Raw genomic sequence first — 21,124 nt, forward strand, 5'->3', positions numbered from 1 at the left:
TTCACGGACCCATTCTCGGAGATAAACGCCCATGGAGATAGACGTTTTCGTTCGATTATGCCCCTCCAAGTAGTATATTATGGTTTACCATGTCGAATGCACTAGACATGTCAAATTGGAGGAGAAGTATGCTTTTACCTGTTGCTATTTCTTGCTTGAACTTGGCTAGTAATTAGTACTGTTTCAGTGCTATGGAGGGGGCGAAATCCTGATTGTGATTCATGTAATATTGAGAATTTGTTTATATAATCAGTAAGTTGTTTGGTTACCATGCTTTCCATCAATTTGATTACCAGTGGGATAGATGCTATTGGGTGGTAATTGGTGATTTCGTTTGTATTTTTCTTGCTATCTTTTGATATTGGGGTGAGTAGGATGTTGCCATTTTCCTTAGGGAAGAGACCTTGTTGAAGCATTTAGTTTAGGTGCGATGTGAGGTCTGCTATGAAATGGTCAGGGGCAGATTTTATTAGGTAGCTGGGGCAGGTATCCAATTTGCAGTGGGTGTTGGAGAACTTTTTGATCGCCTGGGTAACTGTTTTGGCGGTGAGGAGAGTGAAGTTTGACCAAGTTCGGTCAGCTGGGTATTCTCCAGGGGTTGGATCCAAGCTGTTGATGAAGTTTTCGATATCGGTATTGTCCTGAGGTAGCGTGTTGCGTAGGTTTGCAATTTTTTCATTGAAGTATTTAGCAAGTTTGTCTGCAGATGGGATGTCTGTATTGGTTGTAGTGACCGCTGTAGTATCTAGTAGTTTGTTCATGAGTTGGTTTAGTTTCTTCGTGTCTTTGTAATCTGGTCCTATTTTAGTTTTATAGTATGTCCTCTTGGTCTGTGTTATTGCGTATTTGTATTTTCTTTGTATTTGTTTCCATGCATTGAGTGTGTGTCCATCTTTTATTTTTTTCCATGCTCGTTCGAGTTTCCTGGATTGTGTTTTTAGTGTTTTCAGTTCATCATTGAACCATGGTATAGGAGTTATGCCTACGTGAGGTTCTTGTTCGTAAGGGTGTTATTTCGTCTAGTATGCTTCTGCATCTTTTATCCCATTCTTTGAGGTAGTATGTGGAGTCCGTTTGTGCTGTCCAATCATTATTGTATATCTGATGCCAGAATGTTTTCGAGTCTATTTGGCCTCTGGTGCTGTAGGTTGTGTGTTCTTGTGTGCGGTGTGAACCCTTCTTCCGCCATTTTAGGGATAGGTTTAGTTTGAAGTGATCGGTCCATGATGTTACTGTCCATTTAATATCTGTTATTATTAGGTTCTGGTCTGTTGACAGTTGTGTGAGATGAGGTCGAGTGTATGCCCTTTAACATGGGTTGCTTGCATTTGTGGCCATTTGAGATCCCATAAGTGGAGGAATTCCTTACATTCTCGTGCATTAGTAGAGTTTGGATCTTCTAGATGAAGGTTAATGTCTCCTAATACTAGTATATTGGAGTTAGTTGCACAAGTATTTGAGATGAAGTCAGTGAAGATTGTCTGGCCTTCATTCCAGTTACCTAGTGGTCTATAGAACAAGACACAGTTCAGGTGATCAAGCAGATTTTTGTTGTGGATTCTGATTGGGACCTTGGATAATACTGTATACTGTATTAGGATAATACAGGATAATCAGGATAATACTGTATACTGTAATACTGATTGGCCACAGGCAATAGTAGCATAGCAGAAGAAGGCAGATAAAGACCTGTACGATCCATCTAGTCTGCCCAACAAGATAAACTCATAAAGTAGTGATACTACATATGCATTCTTGATCTTGATTTGTCTTTGCCATTTTCATGGCACTGACCATAGACGTCTACCCAGCACTGGCCTTGCTCTCCAACTGTTGAAGCTGAATCTGTCCAGCCATGATCAGGGCACAGACTGAAGAAGTCTGCCCAGGACTGGTTTTGCTTCTCAATTACTGATGTTGCCATCTAATCACTACTAAACGTGTTTGGTTCCATGCCTTCCATACAGGATTCGTTTGTTGACAGTAGAAAGCCAATAATATAGATGTTGTTCATGTCATCTTCAGACTTAGGGCACCAGGCTCCAAGTGGTCAGGAGCTGCATAAACAATAGTCCTTTTCCAAGGTCTCCTTCATTCTTCCAGACTCATTCTAAGATGAGTCACTGAACATATTGTCTCATCTGGGTCACAGTCATTACCCTTATCTGGTGCAAAGAAACAGTCTTTTAGCACAAAACATCCATATATATTGCAGGCCTGCACCACAAGGTTCATCAGATCAAGTTCTGTGATACAAATATTAAATTGTGACAGAGATATACCCCCTATATTACCTCAATATCCTATGCAAAATGATGCTTCATATCATTAGCTTCTTTATTTCCTTTGAATGCCAAAGTGCTTTGACATATTCTTTGAGAAACATTGCTGTGGAGTCATAAGTACATAATTGTTTCCATACTGGGACAGACCGAAGGTCCATCAAACCCAGCATCCTGTTTCCAACAGTGGCCAATCCAGGTTACAAGTACCTGGCAAGATACCAAAATGGTACAATACATTTTATGCTGCATATCCTAGAAATAAGCAGTGGATTTTCCCCACGTCCATCTTAATAATGGCTTATAATGGCCCCATCCCTACCCATCTTCAAATCCTTGCTCAAAGCCCATCTTTTCGACTCTGCTTTTGGCACTTCATCTAACCATTACTCCTCTATTCAATACCACTACCAATTGTCTCTGTTGTTATGTCCTTTAGATTGTAAGCTCTTTTGAGCAGAGACTGTCTTTCTTCGTGTTTGACTGTACAGCGCTGCGTAAGTCTGGTAGCGCTTTAGAAATGTTCAGTAGTAGTAGTAGTAGTTATGGACTTATCTTTTAGGGAGCTATCTAAACCTTTTTAAAACCTTGCTAAGCTAACTGCTTTTACCACATTCTCTGGCAATGAATTTCAGAGTTTAATTACACATTGAGTGAAGAAATATTTTCTCAGATTTGCTTTAAATTACTTTGTAGCTTCATTATGTGCCCCCTAGTCCTAGTATTTTTGGAAAGAGTAAACAATCTATTCACGTCTACTTGTTCCACTCCACTCAACCCTCCATTGCCCCAGGTACAAATAAATACCTGTATATAATACGTAAACCGCTTTGAATGTAGTTGCAAAAACCACAGAAAGGCAGTATATCAAGTCCCATTCCCTTTCCCAATCCTACCAGCATATCCAGCACCTATCTCCCCTTCCCTCCAACCCCCTCCTGCATATCCAGCATCTCTCTCCCTTCCCTCCAGGTCCCCTTGCATGTCCACATCTCTATCCCATTCCTCCAGCCCTTCCCTGCATATCAAGCACCTCCCCCCTTCCCTTCCCTCCAACCCCCTGCCCCTCACAAGTCCAACACCTCCCCATTCCCTCAAACCCCCTGCATGTCCAGCATCTCTCCCCTCCCCTCCAACCCCCCATGCATACCCAGCATCTCTCTCCCTTCCCTCCAACCTCCCCCCTCACTAGTCCAGCACTTTACACCCCTGAATGAATGATATTATGTTTTACAGTAGTGTCTGATTTTGTTTTATTGTTATGTTCAAGTTTGTATTAGTTGTTGTAATATATGAGTTTGTGTCATTGTTATATTTTTCAATTATTGCTTGCATTGGATCATTTTATTTTATATGTAATTTTGTTCCCCACTTATAATGTCTCAGATACAGCGGCCTAGAAATAAAGTTTTATTATTATTATCTTCACAACAGCTGTAAATTTGTGCATGACACGTGAAGGCTACTGGAATTAGTTATAGAGGCTTATTTTAAAGGCATTTAGATGTCTATGTTGCTGTTATAAAATAGGCAGCTTTTTATTACTTTGACATAGGTGCCCCCTTATAAGATTACTTGAACAGCTGTTGTATGCAAATCTGCTTTACTATTTTAGGTTTATTTATTTAGGGATCCTTTTACTAAGGCTTAGCATAAGATAATGGAATTAGCGCAAACTAAATCCTAAGAAGTCCTTTTTATGCCTATGGGCTTCTTAGCATTTAGTGCATGCTAATTCCATTAGCGCGCATTAAACTTTAGTAAAAGGGCCCCTTATTTATTTATTTATTTATTTATTTATTTATTTATTTATTGCATCTGTATCCCACATTTTCCCACCTTTTTGCAGGCTCAATGTGGCTTACAATATATCATGAATAATGGAGATATGTAAGAAATAAACATTTAGTATTATAGAAGGATCTTGTGTAACATGATAATGTTAAAGCATGTTATTAATATAACAAGCAGATAGTAAAGACAATACTGGGTATGTGTGAAGGAGTTCATATTTGTTGGTCTTTGTGGTATGTCTTGTTAAAGAGATGGGTCTTCAATAGTTTGCGGAAGTTGGTTAGTTCATGGATCGATTTTAAGTTATGTGGTAGTGCATTCCAAAAATGTGTACTCAAGTAGGAAAAGGTTGACGCGTGCGTTAGTTTGTATTTTAGCCCTTTACAGTTGGGGAAATGAAGGTTAAGGAATGTGTGGGACGATGTCTTAGCATTCCTCATTGGTAAGTCTATCAGGACTGACATGTAGCCTGGGGCATCTCCATGAATGATTTTGTTGGCCAAGGTACATATTTTGAACGTGATGTGTTCTTTAAGAGGGAGCCAATGCAGTTTTTCTCATAGGGGTTTAGCAGTCTCATATTTTGTTTTCCCGACTATGAGTCTAGCTGCTGTGTTCTGGGCTGTCTGAAGTTTCTTGATTATTTCTTCTTTGCATCCAGCGTAGAGTGCGTTGCAGTAATCTAAATGACTGAGTACCATTGATTGTACCAGGCCTCAGAAGACGGTCCTTGGGAGGAAAGGTCTTACTCTTTTTAGTTTCCGCATTGAGTTGAACATCTTCTTGGTTGTGTTTTTCGCGTGATTCTCAAGTGTTAGGTGTCGATCACTGGTGACTCCAAGAATTTTTAGAGTGTCCGAGATTGGAAGATTCAGTGTAGGTGTGTTAATGGTGGTAAATCCAGTAAATCCAGACTGCCCCAATTTGACCGCCCCTATCGGACTGTCCGTTCACTTGTCTCTTAGATTGTAAGCTCCTTGAGCAGGGACCGTCCCTCTATGTTAAATTGTACAGCGCTGCGTAACCCTAGTAGCGTTTTAGAAATGTTAAGTAGTAGTAGTAGTGTTATGTTGAGAGGTGAGTATAAGGCATTGGGTTTTTTCTGCATTGAGTTTCAGCCGAAATGCATCCACCCATGAATGCATGATATGTAAACTTTGGTTGATGTCGTTGGAAATTTCCTTTAAATCTTGTTTAAATGGGATGTAGATCGTTACATCGTCTGCATATATGTATGGGTTGAGGTTTTGTTTTGATAGTAATTTGGCCAAGGGTATCATCATTAAGTTGAATAAGGTCAATGAGAGGGGGGATCCCTGTGAGTTAGGTTGGGGGATAGTTGTTGGGGGATAGTTATCATGGTACGATATAAGTCAAGCTTTGTACTGCATCATAATATACACGGGAGTGACTACCACTCCTGTGGTAAAAGAATAATATTGCTATCAGCTTCGGAAGCAGCATTATTATACTATCCCGGGAACATCGAGCTACAAAGCCACTGCCTGATATTCCCAGGCGACACCATAAACTAGCCAGGTATATCCCTGCGAAAGGGTCTATATCCCGTCCTACAAGAAACCTCCGGCCTGGAAGGAAGGTGAAGGTGGAGAACAAAACTAAAGAAGTAGCTTCAGGCCTGCAAGGGAAAATAGAGCTCACCAGCCATGTGAACCACAAGATCAATATCCAGAGAAACAGCTAGAACAGGGAGATCACATGACAGTCGTAAGGAGGTCCTCTTGCCCTTCCAATAGAATTCGTGGATCAGCAGGGCCTCCAATCAAGCTGGGAGGGGGGATGGTGGTGCATAAGCAGTGGTGTGCTAGAGCAGGCTCTCACGGGCACATGAGAACTGTTTGTTAAGTTTTTAAGAATTTTAGGAACTGGTTGTTAAAGTAAGACCCCCATGGCTACTTTAACAACTGGCTCCCAAAATGTGGGCTCAGACCTCCTCTTGAATTCTCTTTTACTTTGCTGGAAGGTATGCTGAGCCCTGCCAGCCAAGTAAATAGACTGCTGTTGCTCCCCGCTCCTTGTTTCCAACTCTGAACAGCAGGCTGGGACTTCTCATGCATGTGAGAGAAGACCCAGTATGCTGTTCAGAGCCAGAAAAAGCAGTGGGGAGTGGTGGCAGTCCATTTATTGGCTGGTGGGGCTCGGCATCCCTGCAAAGGTATGCCTAGTGTGCCCACATGGCGGGGAGAGGCATGCATTGCCTCCGCCAGTCCACTCCTGCCCCCCCCCCCAAATTGCACCCTTCACCCCTGTGAGGAGGCCAAGGAGAAGGACGCCAGAGCCCAATCTTAAGCCTGCTATGCTGATAGAAGGTACAGGACTCTTTTGTTTGTTGTACCTGTTGGGGTTTATTTCTGTTGGACTTTTTTGGTTCCCCACAAGGTGCCATGTTTTGAGAATGTTTTGGAAAAAAAATTGTTTTTCTCCTGCCAATGGGAGGGTAGCCACATGTGGAGCTACATGGGTGGTGGCAGCTGGGCAGTTGGGCACGCCAAAGCCAGGCCTCACCTTAACCTGGGACCTTCTTGTTTTGGTTATTTGTTTGAGCTGATGATACAATTACTATGAACATTTTTCCTTTTTATTGTTGCATTCAAAACCATTAACTGTTTGGACTTATGCTGATGGATGAGGAAGTTTGATTTTGACTGCTTTGGGATCTGCAAGGACCCAGACAGAGTTTCCCCCCGAGATTTGGGGAACAACCATCAGACGTTCGGTCCACATTTACGGGTGGATGATGTGAACAACTGGAGACTCGGCCCAATCCGTTGGCTGGGCAGCACAATGAGAGGAATCTCAGCCTACACCCATGGCTAGATGACGTGACATCCTTGAAGCTCCCCCTGAAGAGCTGTCCTCCCCCCCCCCCCCCCCCCACCCCACCAAACAGGTCCTGGACATACAGCACTAGTGTCTGATAGAACTGCAAGCTCCCCTGCTATCCAGATATAGTGACATTAGTGCAGCTTTTTGATCTTCTAAAATTAACCGTATAGCTATCCGGACAATGGACTAGACATTGCCCCTCTCAAGATAACTTTCACTCCTCACACTCTAGATAATACCATGGCATTATCCACAATTCAGTGGAACTATTCAGCTAATGCCAGTAAAATATCCACAGACAGTGGTAGCTAAGGGAAATATCTGGGTAAGGGCAGCAGTCATCCAGATATTATAACCAGGTCTTTATATGTGTCAGATTTAAAACAGAATAACTGTGCATCCTGATCCTGTAAGCAGGGCAAAGGGTTGTCTAGACATTATTCTATCCATTGTCAAACTGTAATTTTAAATTAATTTCAGTTTTTATATTCTGCTTTATCCTACAAGGTCCAGAGCAAATTACAAAGACAAAATCAATTACAAAATTAATTCAAATAATAGAAAACAAATGTGCATAAAATATGCAAGTTATAACTGAAACAACTCTATAATTCCAGACATCTTTAAAATAAACTAGTTTTAACAGAAGTATGAAATTCAAGATAAAAGTTATCTTCTTATTTTTAGCAGGAGGTTGTTCCATTCTAATGCGTCTTCATTTAATAACAGATTTACAAATTGCGGTACAATGCAGCTTTGTAGCAGAAGGGAATATTGTGCATCTTTTACTCATAACTTTTATTTCTTGCAGCCTCTAGAAAGGTAACAATTCTAAACAACAAAAGAGCAAATAAAATTTGTGCAAAAAAAAGAACTGTCTCATTTTCCTAATGTAAGGGAGAGAATTGGGGCTGTCTAAAATGGCTGTTATTCCATTTTATAATGTTCTGGTGCTAACTAGCTTTTTATTTATTTATTTGTTACATTTGTATCCCACCTTTTCCCACTTATTAGTAGGCTCAAAGTGGCTTACATAGTTCCGGTGAGGTGGTTACAGACTCGGGTGTGAACAAATACAGTAAAGAAATATCAGTAAATAGGTTGGGGTGGTTCATCTCAATGGAAATGCTAGGGAGTGATCATGTGTCGGGGTTGAGTACTGTCCATTTCCTGATTAAATTGGCATATTACATTATTTGGTATTTATGTCAGATCTGTGGGGTATGCCTTCTTTGAGCAGTTATGTCCCTTTAAAGCCTGAAGAAACAGAGTTGTTGTTATGTTCTTAGGCTAACCTTTCTGATCTTTGCATAGGGCTACATTTCCACTGATACCATCCACAAGTAGCGATGTGAAATCCCAATCCCAGGGGTACCCCTTTGGCGTTTTCATTGTTTTCTGCCACATGCATGTAAACAGGGAAGTTTTTCTGTATGAGAGATCCCAAGAAGGATTTAACCAGGGATTTGGAGATTCCCATCCGACGATATTCAGGTAAGGTATAGCCCATCCGGATCTCACCGGACTCCTCCATCACAGTCCAGGACACAGGATGCTCATTCTCATCCATGACACACAGGTTGGGAAGATGTTGGATGCATCGCTGAATGTATTTCAGACTCTGCTCATTACCACCAAAACCCCAATTGTTATTCACCAGCTCAGCATGAGATATATTTAGAGGGGAGATCCGAAACACCTTTCCAGCACTAAAGAAAGAACAAAATATGGTTAGTCTTTCAGCTAAGACCTTTGAAGTCAGAATGATTAAATATTTTGACACCCCCAGACAGGACTTAACAAAGATCTGGGTTTTCTAGCCCATTATAAACCATAAAATTCTACTGCTTTGTCACCCTCTTATCACCATGCATATCACCCTGTCCCTCATCCACCCAGCTCTCCCTGTCTCTCACCTAACCCACCCCACCTTCTTCCTGTGAGACTGTCATTGGAATGCTTAGATGTTTCACTTATATATACTGTTATTTATCAACATTTGCTAATTTTCTTTTCTATGGTTTATTTTATTGCTACTGATTATCTTTCAGCTGAGAAACAGACTACAAGACGTTCAAATGGTGAAATGTTTATCAAAAAGCGTTGAAAAACTGAAGTCCATAATGGAAGAAAAAACTAAATATTTTCTGATGTTCAAAAATACACAAAAAAGTTTTGAAAGAGGACATACTGAAAATGTCATAGACGTTCGGAGATAAACTTTTCCACCAATCAAGAATACACTATGCAAAACGACGAAGGTGGTACGGGTCCCCATGTCAAGAAAATGTCTGCAGCAATTGCAGGACGTTCCCTCCATGTGCAAAACGTGCACATATACCTTTGCACATGGAGGAACATTCCTCAGAGTGCCCACCTCATAGAAGGTGCCACTAAAATTGTGAACTCCTCTCTTTCTGATGGGCAACTACAATTAAAAAGGGCAGTGGTTCACCCTTTGCTAAAGAAAGACAAACTTGACAGTTACCAGCCAGTATCCAACATCCCATTTCTAGGGAAACTTGTAGAACAAATAGTCTGTGTTCAACTCAGTGATTGGCTAGAAGAGAGAAACTGGCTAGATCCACGTCAATCTGGATTCAGACCCGGTTATGGAACAGAAATGGTCCCCGTATCCCTAGTAGATGATCTTCATAGAAACCGAGACAAGGAATTTGCTTCAGTGTTAGTTCTGCTAGATTTCTCAGCAGCTTTTGACACTGTGGATCATGATATCATGCTAGCACGAATGGCGGAAACAGGTATCAACGGAACAGTACTTATGTGGTTCAGATCCTATTTATCAGGCAACAATCCATAATGTTTGGCAGCACCTCATTACCACCATGGCCACTGACCTGTGGGGTACCATAAGGATCGATAATGTCACCCATTCTGTTCAATATCTACCTCAAACCACTAGCCAAGCTGATTCGGTCAATGGACACTCAGTTCTACATCTACACAGATGATGTGCAGATACTCATACCCAGTGGTGTGCTGGAGCCAGCTCGCAAGAGCCGGTTGTTAAATTTTTTAAGATCTTGCAAGCCGGTTGTTCTGCAGGGCGAGCCGGCTCCGGTAAATGAGGTAAGCATGGCAGGAGGGCGCCACAAGGCATGCTTACCCCGTTTACCTCACCTCCCACCACTGCCCTCGTTTGCCTGCACCGCCCTGGGGGGGTGGGGGGTTAAATCATTTTTATTACCTCCGTCAAAGCGGCCACGTCATTGAAAGCCCTGCCCGTCTCTAGCCTTCCCTTCATGAGTTCGTTCCCTCAGAGTCCCGCCTTCTGACGTCATTTCCTATTTCCGCGAGGGCAGGACTCTGAGAGAACAAACTCACGAAGGGAAGGCTAGAGACGGCAGGGCTTTCAATGACATGGCCGCTTCGACGGTGGTAATAAAGATGATTTAAACCAACTGTGGCAGGAAGAAAAAGGGGGATGTTGGGGGGAGAAGAGGGCGAGTAGGTGGATATGAATCAGAGGGGAGGATGGGGGTGAAGGAGAATCGCTGGACATGGATGGGAGCGGGAAGGGAGGGCAGGGGAGAGAGGAGAATTGCTCGGTATGGGGGGTCAGGGGAGAGAAGAGAATGGCTGGGTATGGATGGCTGGAGGGGGGCAGGGGAGGGAAGAGAATTGCTGGGTATGGATGGCTGGAGGAAGGCAGGGGAGAGAAGAGAATGGATATGGATGGCTGGAGGGGGCAGGGGAGAGAAGAGAATCGCTGGGTATAGATGGCTGGAGGGGGGGCAGGGGAGAGAAGAGAATTGCTGGGTATGGATGGCTGGAGGGGGGGCAGGGGAGAGAAGAGAATCGCTGGGAATGGATGGATAGAGGGGGTTAGGGGAGAGAAGAGAATTGCTGGGTATTGATGGATAGAGGGGGCAGGGGACAGAAGAGAATTGCTGGGTATGGATGGATGGAGGGGGCAAGGGACAGAAGAGAATTGTTGGATATGGATGGATAGAGGGAGGGCAGGTGAGAGGACAGTTGCTGGACATGGGTGGATGGAGGGCAGGGGAGAGGAGAGGAGAGTTGCTGGACATGGGTGGATGGAGGGGAGGGCAGGGGAGAGGAGGGTTGCTGGGCATGGGTGGATGGAGGGGAGGGGAAAGGAGAGTTGCTGGACATGGGTGGATGGAGGGGAGGGCAGGGGAGAGAGAAGGGTTGCTGGACATGGGTGAATGGAGGGGAGGGCAGGGGAGAGGAAGGTTTCTGGACATGGTTGGATGGAGGGGAGGGCAGGGGAGAGAAGAGAATCGCTGGGTATGGATGGATAGAGGGGGTTAGGGGAGAGAAGAGAATTGCTGGGTATGGATGGATAGAGGGGGCAGGGGACAGAAGAGAATTGCTGGGTATGGATGGATGGAGGAAGGGCAGGGGAGAGGAGAGTTGCTGGACATGGTTGGATGGAGGGCAGGGAAGAGGAGAGTTGCTGGACATGGGTAGATGGAGGGGAGGGCAGGGGGAGAGGAGGGTTGCTGGACTTGGGTGGATGGAGGGAGGGCAGGGGGCAGAGGAGGGTTGCTGGACATGGATAGAGGAGAGGGAAGGGAGAGAGAAGAAATGCTAGACATGGATGGAGGGGAGGGAAGAGTGAGGAAGGAGATGAGATGAGGGAAAAGGAAGAGAGGAGAAAAACTTCACATGGATGAAGAAAATAGGCAGAAGCTGGATCCATTGGAAAGTCAAGTCTGCGGAGGACCCAGCTTTTACTTACAGATGTAGGGCAAGAAATGAAGAAGAAAGGTGGAAAGTAAAGAAATAAATGGAAAGGAAGCCCTGGAAATGGAGTTAAGAGGACAGATAGCAGCACAATCAGATACTGGGCCAGCATGATCAGAAAAACAAAGTCACCAGACAACAAAGGTAGAAAAAATAATTTTATTTTCATTATAGTGTTTGGAATATGTCCATTTTGAGAATCAGGTACTCAACATTAAAAGTTTATATTTATTTACTTATTTATGGCATTTTATCCCACATTAAACATGAATTAGATTGGAACTGGGATCATTTAATTTTTTTTTCCTAGAGAGAGTAATGCATTGCCCCCCCCCCCCCCCCCCCCCAGGCTCTCTCCCTGGCTATAGCCAGCTCTGCAATTTGGGGGGGCACAGAGGTGGACGGGGGACGCAGAGGTGGACGAGGGGCACAGAGGTGGACCGGGGAGAGAGCCTGTTGTTAAACATTTCCCAGCACACCACTGCTCACACCCATTGAACTGACTTACCTAAAGCCCTGAATAAACTGATTACCTCTATAACATCAATTCAAGAATGGGCTAAGCACAACAATCTTTACCTGAACCCATGTAAAACCGAGCTTCTCTAGGTCCCTAACACAAGTGGACACGTACCTGCCATCAAAATCTCTTTTGGAAAGTGCAAACTTCCCCTCAAATCTCAAATCAGGAACCTTGGAATACAATTAAATTCAACACTTACACTGACTCCCCAAATCCAAGCAACCTTCAAGAGCTGCTTCTACTATTTGAGACAGTTGTGCATGCCATGATAACATCAAGACTGGATTACTGTAATGTACTCTACATTGGTCTGACAACAAAGCGTCTGCACCAGCTCCAATTGATTCTGAATGCTGTAATCTACTGGCTTCTATCTGCAGTTTTAATAGCACTTACATTAATTTAGCAGAACACTAGGTTTCTAAATGAGAGCACTAGCACAGAACCATAGTTGTAGGAATGTACCAAAGTTCCTCTGGGTCCTTATTCTTGTGAGCCTTCCTTACTGACAAATGTGCTTCAACATATCCATATCTGGTAGTGGAACTAGAGAATTCTGCAGGGAGTGTACGAACCCTGTATCCTTGCTATTAGTTTGTAGAGTAAATGGATTGGAGTGGAGGAGTGGCTTGATAGTTAGTGCAGCAGGTTGCAGAGTTGGGGAACTAGGTTCAATTCCTGCTGCTGCCAGTGGGTTGAAATCCTAGAGAACCAGGTTCAATTCTCTCTGCAGCTCCATGTGACCCTGGGCAAAGTACCTGTATTAGAAATTGTAAACCACGTGGAGGGGAATAATCGAATGGCACCAGCGAAACACATGGCCGGCGATGTATTTTGGCGGCGCCGCAAACAGCTGGCCAGACCCGTATTTTCGAAAAAGATGGCCGGCCATCTTTTGTTTCAATAATACGGTTCCAGCCAGCCAAATGCATTGGATTTGGCCGGGGTTTGAGATGGCCGGTTTCGTTTTTTAGCGATAATGGAAACTTATGTTGGCCATCTCAAACCCCGGCCAAATTCAAGGCATTTGGCCGTGGGAGGAGCCAGCATTTTTAGTGCACTGGCCCCCCTGACATGCCAGGACACCAACCGGGCTCCCTAGGGGTCACTGCGGTGGACTTCAGAAAAGCTCCCACGTGCATAGCTCCCTTACTTTGGGAGCTGAGCCCTCCAACCTCCCCCCCAAACCCTCTACCCACAAATGTACTGCACCCACTAAAACTGCTCCAGGGACCTGCATACAGCCTCTAGGACTTATTGCTGCTGTATAACTTTGGCACACCAGTTCACACCTGAAGACTAATCTCTCTGAAAAAGACCTTTCTTGAAATAACCATGTTTACTCACAGTTAACTGCAGATCAGAGGTTGTGCCCCACTGGCAAAGAGTCCCCTGGTACTAAGATTAGCAGTAGGTCAGAGCTGGCACAATAGTGTACAATGCCCTCTTTCAGCACCATTCAAGGTAAGAACTACATTCTCTGACGTGGGTAACACAGGAAAGGGATCTAAAACTGTCTTACAAAAATGGCCACTACCGCATGGACTACAACAGGAAACAAAACAGGGCACACTCTGACCCTGTAAGCAGGGGGAAAAGCACCATGGGAGTAAAGCCCACTACCCTACACCCACCACAATGGTGGGGAGGGCAGGGGAGATGTGACTCTGCAGTGCAAATAAAGGAAAAAGTGTCACACTCACCCCAGAGCCACATCACAAGCAGGAAAAAGCTGTCGGAGGACAGAACACATTCTGCTCTCATGGAGGTGGGTACGGCATTTGAGGCTGGTATACAGGCTGGCAACAAAGGTTTTTATTTTTATTTTTTTAGTATGGGAGGGGGTTGGTGACCACTGGGGGAGTATGGGGAGGTCATCCCCCATTCCCTCCAGTGGTCATCTGGTGAGTTGGGGCACCTTTTTGAGGCTTGGTCGTGAAAATAAAAGGACCAAGTAAACCCGGTGAAATACTGCTTAATGCCGTTTTTTTTCCATTATCGGTGAAAGTCGGCTATCTGGTAGCCACGCCCATACCCGCCCATGTCTCGCCTTTGCTTTGCCGCCGACACGCCCCTTTGAACTTTCGCCGGCGAGGCGACGGGAAAGTGGTGATGCTGTCAAAAAAAGCAGCTTTCGATTATATCGATTTTGCCGCTTTTCCGAGATTGCCGGCCATCTCCCGATTTGTTTCGGGAAATGGCCGGCGATCACTTTCGATTATGAGCTGGATAATCACCTCAGGGATCACTTGCAGTATATCAAGTGCTGAAATAAATTTTAAAAATGCCCTACAATGGCCTATGCTAATCTAATCACTGGCTGTGAAAATACAAAGAATGGAAAAGATGAGGAAAGAACCTTTCAATTAGGGTCACTCCACTGTGCTCCCAGCCCTGCTGCAATTGTTGAGGTGGCATGTGAAGCTCAGGCCTGGTCCAGCTCCCATCCTTCACATACAGCACTGTGCGAGTGCTCTCTACGTTCAGCATTTTTGCACTGCAGATTGAGTTAATCACTTCACTGATATTCTGTTGAAATGCTGCACAGAGAAAAATACAGAAAAGGATAAAATGAGGAGGAATCACAGGAATATGGGGTAGAGAGGAAATGAACATAACAATTCTGCAGAGAAGAGGGGCCTATATAAAATTGAGGCTGGGAATGTCCAGGACAGATGACAGAATATCATAGCAACAATTTGGGGAACTAGTATGGGGTAGAATTATAAATATGTTAGGAATTTGTCCTGAGCTCATTCATAAGGCTGTTGTGATCAGTTGCTTTATCTTATTTATTAAGAGATCCTGTTACTAGGTTGCGGTGAAAAATGGCCTGCGGTAGTGTAGGCGCATGTTTTGGGCATGTGCAGAATCATTTTTCAGCGCAATTTAAAATTTTTGCCAGAAATGGATGTGCAGCAAAATGAAAATTGCTGTGCATCCATTTTGGGTCTGAGGCCTTACCGCCAACCACTGACCTAGCAGTAAAGTCTCATGCGGTAACCAGGCAGCAATGACCTACGTGCGTCAAATGCCACTTGGCGCGCGTTCAATACGTGCGTCCAAAAATAAAAACAATTTTCAGACGTGCGTATCGGACGCACGCCAGAAATGAAATTACCGCAAGAGCCACGCAGTAGCCAGGCGATAACTCCATTTTGGCATGCATTGGGCACACTTAGATGCTTACACTGCTTAGTAAAAGGGCCCCTGACTAAGGAGCAGGTTAATCTGTTTGATTTACTCATGGCCATATCTATACGGTCTATACTGTCTGAGTGGAAAGACAATACATTCTTGTCTATGAATCTAGGTACAATACTGTTGAGCTCATTTTTGAAAGAGAAGGACGCCCATCTTTTGACATAAATCGGAAGATGAGCGTCCTCACAGGGTCGTCCAAATCGGTATAATCGAAAGCCGATTTTGGACGTCCCCAACTGCTTTACGTCGCAGGGATAGCCAAAATTCAAGGGGGCGTATTGGAGGCGTAGCAAAGGCAGGACTTGGGCGTGCCTAACACTAGGACGTCCTCGACCCATAATCGAAAGAAACAAGGACGTCCCTGACAAACACTTGGACAACTTTACCTGGTCGTGTTTTTCTTACGACCAAGGCACAAAAGGGTGTCCGAAATGTACAGATGATCACCAGAGAGAATCGGGGATGACCTCCCCTTACTCCCCCAGTGGTCACTAACTCCCTCCCACCTTCAAAAAACATCTTTAAAAATATTTTGTGCCAGCCTCAGATGTCATACTCTATCACAGCAGTATGCAGGTCCCTGGAGCAGTTTTAGTGGGTGCAGTGCACTTCAGCCAGGCAGACCCAGGCCCACCCCCCCCCCCCACCCCTACCTGTTACGTTTGTGGAGGAAACAGCAAGCCCTCCAAAACCTACCACAAACCCACTGTACCCACATCTAGGTGCCCCCTTCACCTGTAAGGGCTATGGTAGTGGTGTACAGTTGTGGGTAGTGGGTTTTAGGGGGGGGATTGGGGGCTCAGCACCCAAGGTAAGGGAGCTATGTACCTGGGAGCAATTTATGAAGTCCACTGCAATGTCCCCTAGGGTGCCCGGTTGCTGTCCTGGCATGTCAGGGAGACCAGTGCACTACAAATGCTGGCTCCTCCCATGACCAAGGCTTGCATTTGGTTGTTTCTGAGATGGAGTCCTTGGTTTCCATTATCGCCGAAAATCAGAAACGACCAAGTCTAGGAACGACCATCTCTAAGGAGTCCCGGGCCCGGGGAATTTTGTCCCCCCTGCCCCCCCTCTCGGCGGCTATGCGCATAAGTGCTAGGCACACCCCTGACCCAGCCATGCCATTCCTATGTCCACACACACCCCCTCTTACAAACTATAGAATTTGTGTGCTACGGTTATAAAATACTAAGTACAGTTATGTGAATAAATGCAAAGTAGTGCCAATTAACGCCAGTGGTTGGTTGTTAGTGCTAATTAGCAGCTGATTTGTTAATTAACTTATGTGCACACTGTATGTATTTTAACATTTGCATGCAACATTATAACAACATAAGTATATAAGTATCACCATACTGGGACAGACCGAAGGTCCATCAAGCCCAGCACCCTGTTTCCAACAGTGGCCAATCAAGGTTACAAATGCCTGGCAAGATCCCAAAAAAGTACAAAACATTTTATATGAGCTTTTAGTCTATTGAGCTCCTGGTTTGAGGAGAGGAGGTTAGGGCATCCAGTGCAATGATGGTATAAAGAAAGTGCATGGAATGGTATTTATGGCATTTGGTGTAAGGCACTTAATCATTCTGAGCACCACATAATATTTATAAGAAGATTTTAAGGAAGTTGAATTTATAATCAATTTGATATATAATTAGGTTTATAAATTTTGAGGTATTTGAATATTGAACAGAGACCTATATATACATTTAAGCCCTGAAATAAAATTATTAGTTAAAATGTAATGCCAAGAAGTGCAGAAATCCCAGATAGGAGGAGAGAGACTGAGAAGCACAGCTCAGTAGAGGGACCTTGGGGTGATGGTGTCTGAGGCTCTCAAGGTGATGAAACAATGCGACAAGGCAGTGGCCACAGCCAGAAGGATGCTAGGCTGCATAGAGAGGGGTATAACCAGCAGAAGAACGGAGGTGTTGATGCCCCTATACAAGTCATTGGTGAGGCCCCACTTAGAGTATTGTGTTCAGTTTTGGAGGCTATATCTTGCTAAGGACATAAAAAGATTTGAAGCAGTTCAGAGAAAAGTGACGAAAATGGTATGTGGTTTCCATCACAAGATGTATAAGGAGAGACTTAAGGACCTGAACACGTATACCCTGGAGGAAAGGAGAGACAGGGGTGATATGATACAGATGTTCACATCTTTGAAAAGGTATTAATTTACCTTTTCCAGAGATGGGAAGGTGGTAGAACTAGAGGACATGAATTGAGGTTGCGGGGGAGGGGGGGGGAAACTGACTCAAGAATAATATCAGGAAGTACTTTTCCACGGAGAGGGTGGTGGATACCTTGAATACCCTCCCGAGGGAGGGTGTGGGGATGAAAACGGTGACAGAATTTAAAATATGTGGAATAAACAGAAAAGAATCATGTATAGAAAGTGTGGATCCAAAGAAGCTTAGCAGTGATTAGGTGGCAACACCAGGAATTGGTAAGTGAAGCCAGTGCTGGGCAGACTTCTATGGTCTGTCCCCTGATCATGACTGGACAGATTCAGCTTCAGTAACTGGAGAACAAGGCCAGTGCCAGGCAGACTTCTATGGTCTGTGCCCTGAAAATGACAAGGACAAATCAAGATCAAGTATATGCATTTAGTATCACATCATACCTTATAATGTGAGTTTATCTTGTTGGGCAGACTGGATGGACCATACCAGTCATTTATGTGCTGTTATCTACTATGACACTGTGGGGCTCATTTTCAAAAGAGAGAAACTTCCAAAAAGTGCCATAAAGCACTTGGACGGATTTCTTCTCAAAATGTCCAAATCAGTATTTTCAAAACCTGTTTTGCAAACATCTATCTGTGCATTTCGTCTATAGTGCATCCAAATCACAAGGGGGCATGTTGGGGGCATTTGAAAGGTGGGATTCTGGTGGCGCCATAATTTTATTTATTCATTTGTTACATTTGTACCCCACATTTTCCCACCTATTTGCAGGCTCAATGTGGCTTACATAATACCGTAAAGGCATTCACCAGTCGGTAGATAACAAATTAAGGTTGTATAATGGTTGAATGAGGTAGGTGTGTGTCAGGCACCTTGAAGGTTGAAAGGGGATGAAGATTGTATATTGTCCATTATGATCATTGGTTGTGCTGTGTTGTTAGGTGTTGGAAGTTATATTGGGTCGGTGGGGTAAACCTTTTTGAAGAGATTGGTTTTCAGTGATTTTCTGAAGTTTAGATGGTTGTGGATTGTTTTTACAGCTTTTGGGAGTCCATTCCATAGCTTTTCTTGGAGGGGTTTAGCACTTTCAAATGAAGTGGGGGAGTGGCCTAGTGGTTAGAGCACCAATCTTGCAATCCAGAGGTAGCCAGTTCAAATACCACTGCTGCTCCTTGTGATCTTGGGCAAGTCACTTAACCCTCCATTGCCTCAGGCATTGGAGCTGATTCTGTGGGTGCTTGAGCACCCCCAATATTGAGAAAATTCCTTGTATGTGTCCAGGGAGGGGTTATTTCCATTTGGGCTTAGCACCCACAATAATTTTGAAAAGTTGGCTCCTATGGCCTCAGGTACAAACTTAGATCGTGAGCCCTCCTGGGACAGAGAAATATCCAGAGTACCTGAATGTAACTCACCTTGAGCTACTACTGAAAAAGGTGTGAGCAAAATCTAAATAAATAAATGGAACAAAACATCTAGGGCAAAAACTTCAACATTTTGTTCTAGACCTGTTTTTCTAATGAATAAGACACAAAAAGGTGTCCTAAATGATCAGATGATCACTGGGGGGATTCAGGGATGATGCCTCCTTACTCTCCCAGTGGACACCGAACCCTCTCTCACCCCCCCCAAAATGTGAATAAAAATAGTACTTACCAGCTGCTATGACAAGCTTAGATGTTACAGCCAGGTCCATTAGAGTAGCATACAGGTTCCCTGAGTAGTGTAGTAGTTGGTGAAGTGTACTGTAGACAGGTGGACCCAGGCCCATATCTTCCCCTATCTGTTGCACTTGTGGTGGAAACTGTGATCTCTCCAAAACTCACCAGAAACCCTACTGTACCTACATATAGGTGTCCTCTTCACCCATAAGGGCGTGGTTTTTGGGTGGGGTTTGGAGGGTTCAGCAGATAAGGGAGAAATGGTGAGATATTTACCTGGGAGCATTTATATGATGTCCACAGCAGTGCCCCCTAGGGTGCCCCATTGCTCTCCTGTGATGTCTGGGGGACCAGTCTGCTAAACTTGCTGGCCCCTCACACATCCCAATGGCTTGATTTTCAACGATTTTCACTTGTGCAGTTTTTTTTTTTAATGGCCTGATAAGATAAACGCACAGAGCACAAAACATAGTTACAAACATTATTTTCAAGAGGGCAAAGATCTTGAGGTTAATTTATGGATTTAAGTGTGTTGTCACACTGAAGAGATTTGCCACATGTGGGGAACTTTCACATTTTATAGTGTTACACCTTCTTGTCACGTCATTGGAGAACGTTTGAAATGTGAAGATCTCCCAGAGGATACTAATCCGTCCTGCAGGAGCCAGCTTACCTATTACAGCTAAGTAAAAAGATCTTTTCTTGCAACTTTTTGCTATAGGCTGAACTGTTTTTCAACTTTATACATGAATGGGCAGGTAGGCTGGGACTCCTGTGCTATGATGGTTGGAAGCCACATTGAGCCTGCCATGAATGGGAAAGCGCGGGGTACAAATGTAACAAAAATAAAAAAATAAAAGTGACCTTGGTCACATGTTATGCACCAAGCACTGAGCACAATTCACAAATTATTATATATGTATATATATATTTTAGGTGGAATGGCTACTTAATATATAGGTTTCTTTTTAATTTGTTTGATTAAAATGTAATGCCAAGAAGTGAAGAGTGATGTACTTGGGGTGCAGAATTTCAAAAGAGATGTACCAGATAGGAGGGGAGAGATTGGTAAGTTCGACTCAGGAGAGGGAAACTGGGGGTGATGGTGTCCGAGGATCTCAAGGTGATGAAACAATGCGACAAGGTGGTGGCTGTGGCCAGAAGAATGCTAGGCTGCATAGAGAGGGGTATAACCAGCAGAAGAAAGGAAGTGTTAATGCCCCTGTACAAGTCATAGGTGAGGCACCACTTGGAGTATTGTGTCCAGTTTTGGAGGCCATATCTTGCTAAGGATGTAAAAAGATTTGAAGCGGTTCAGACAAGTGACAAAATGGTATGGAGTTTACGTAGCAAGACATACGAGGAGAGACTTGGAGGGGCATAATCGAATGGGGCGCTCAAGTTTTCCTGGGGCTGTCCTCACAGGACGGCTCCGCGAAGGGATGGGGAAACCTGTATTATCGAAACAAGATGGGTATCCATCTTTCGTTTTGATAATACGGTCGGGGACGCCCAAATCTCAATATGGTTGACCTAAATGTTGAGATGGTCGATCTTAGAGATGGTCGTCCCCGGTTTCGGCCATAATGGAAACTGAGGACGCCCATCTCAAAAACGACCAAATCCAAGCCCTTTGGTCGTGGGAGGAGCCAGCATTCGTAGTGCACTGGTCCTCCTCACATGACAGGACACCAACCGGGCACCCTAGGGGGCACTGCAGTGGACTTCACAAATTGCTCCCAGGTGCATAGCTCCCTTACCTTGGGTGCTGAGTCCCCCAAAACCCACTCCCCACAACTGTACACCACTACCATAGCCCTTACAAGTGAAGGGGGCACTTACATGTGGGTACAGTGGGTTTCGGGTGAGGTTTGGAGAGCTCACATTTACCAC

At 44.3% G+C, this 21,124-nt stretch overlaps 1 protein-coding gene across 2 annotated transcripts in view; it reads right to left on the reverse strand.

Annotated features, from left to right (window-relative positions):
- Positions 1-7,270: 7,270 nt before the first annotated feature.
- The window catches only part of LOC115481765 (putative glycine N-acyltransferase-like protein 1B), a 56,590-nt gene continuing 42,736 nt past the window's right edge, over positions 7,271-21,124 (reverse strand). Inside the window, exons 5-7 of one of the 2 annotated variants that reach the window (XR_003944001.1) lie at positions 14,537-14,717; positions 8,158-8,632; positions 7,271-7,889 (exon numbers count right to left, since the gene is read on the reverse strand). Coding sequence is in view for 1 of the 2 variants with exons in the window: in XM_030221147.1 (XP_030077007.1) it covers positions 8,209-8,632; positions 14,537-14,717 (605 nt within the window). In the remaining variant the exon portion in view is untranslated. Of the gene's footprint in view, positions 7,890-7,955; positions 8,633-14,536; positions 14,718-21,124 lie in introns of those variants that run through there. The other variant, XM_030221147.1, reaches the window with a different exon arrangement.

This window comes from Microcaecilia unicolor, chromosome 1 (genome assembly GCF_901765095.1).
Source record: "Microcaecilia unicolor chromosome 1, aMicUni1.1, whole genome shotgun sequence".
NCBI classification, from domain to species: domain Eukaryota; kingdom Metazoa; phylum Chordata; class Amphibia; order Gymnophiona; family Siphonopidae; genus Microcaecilia; species Microcaecilia unicolor.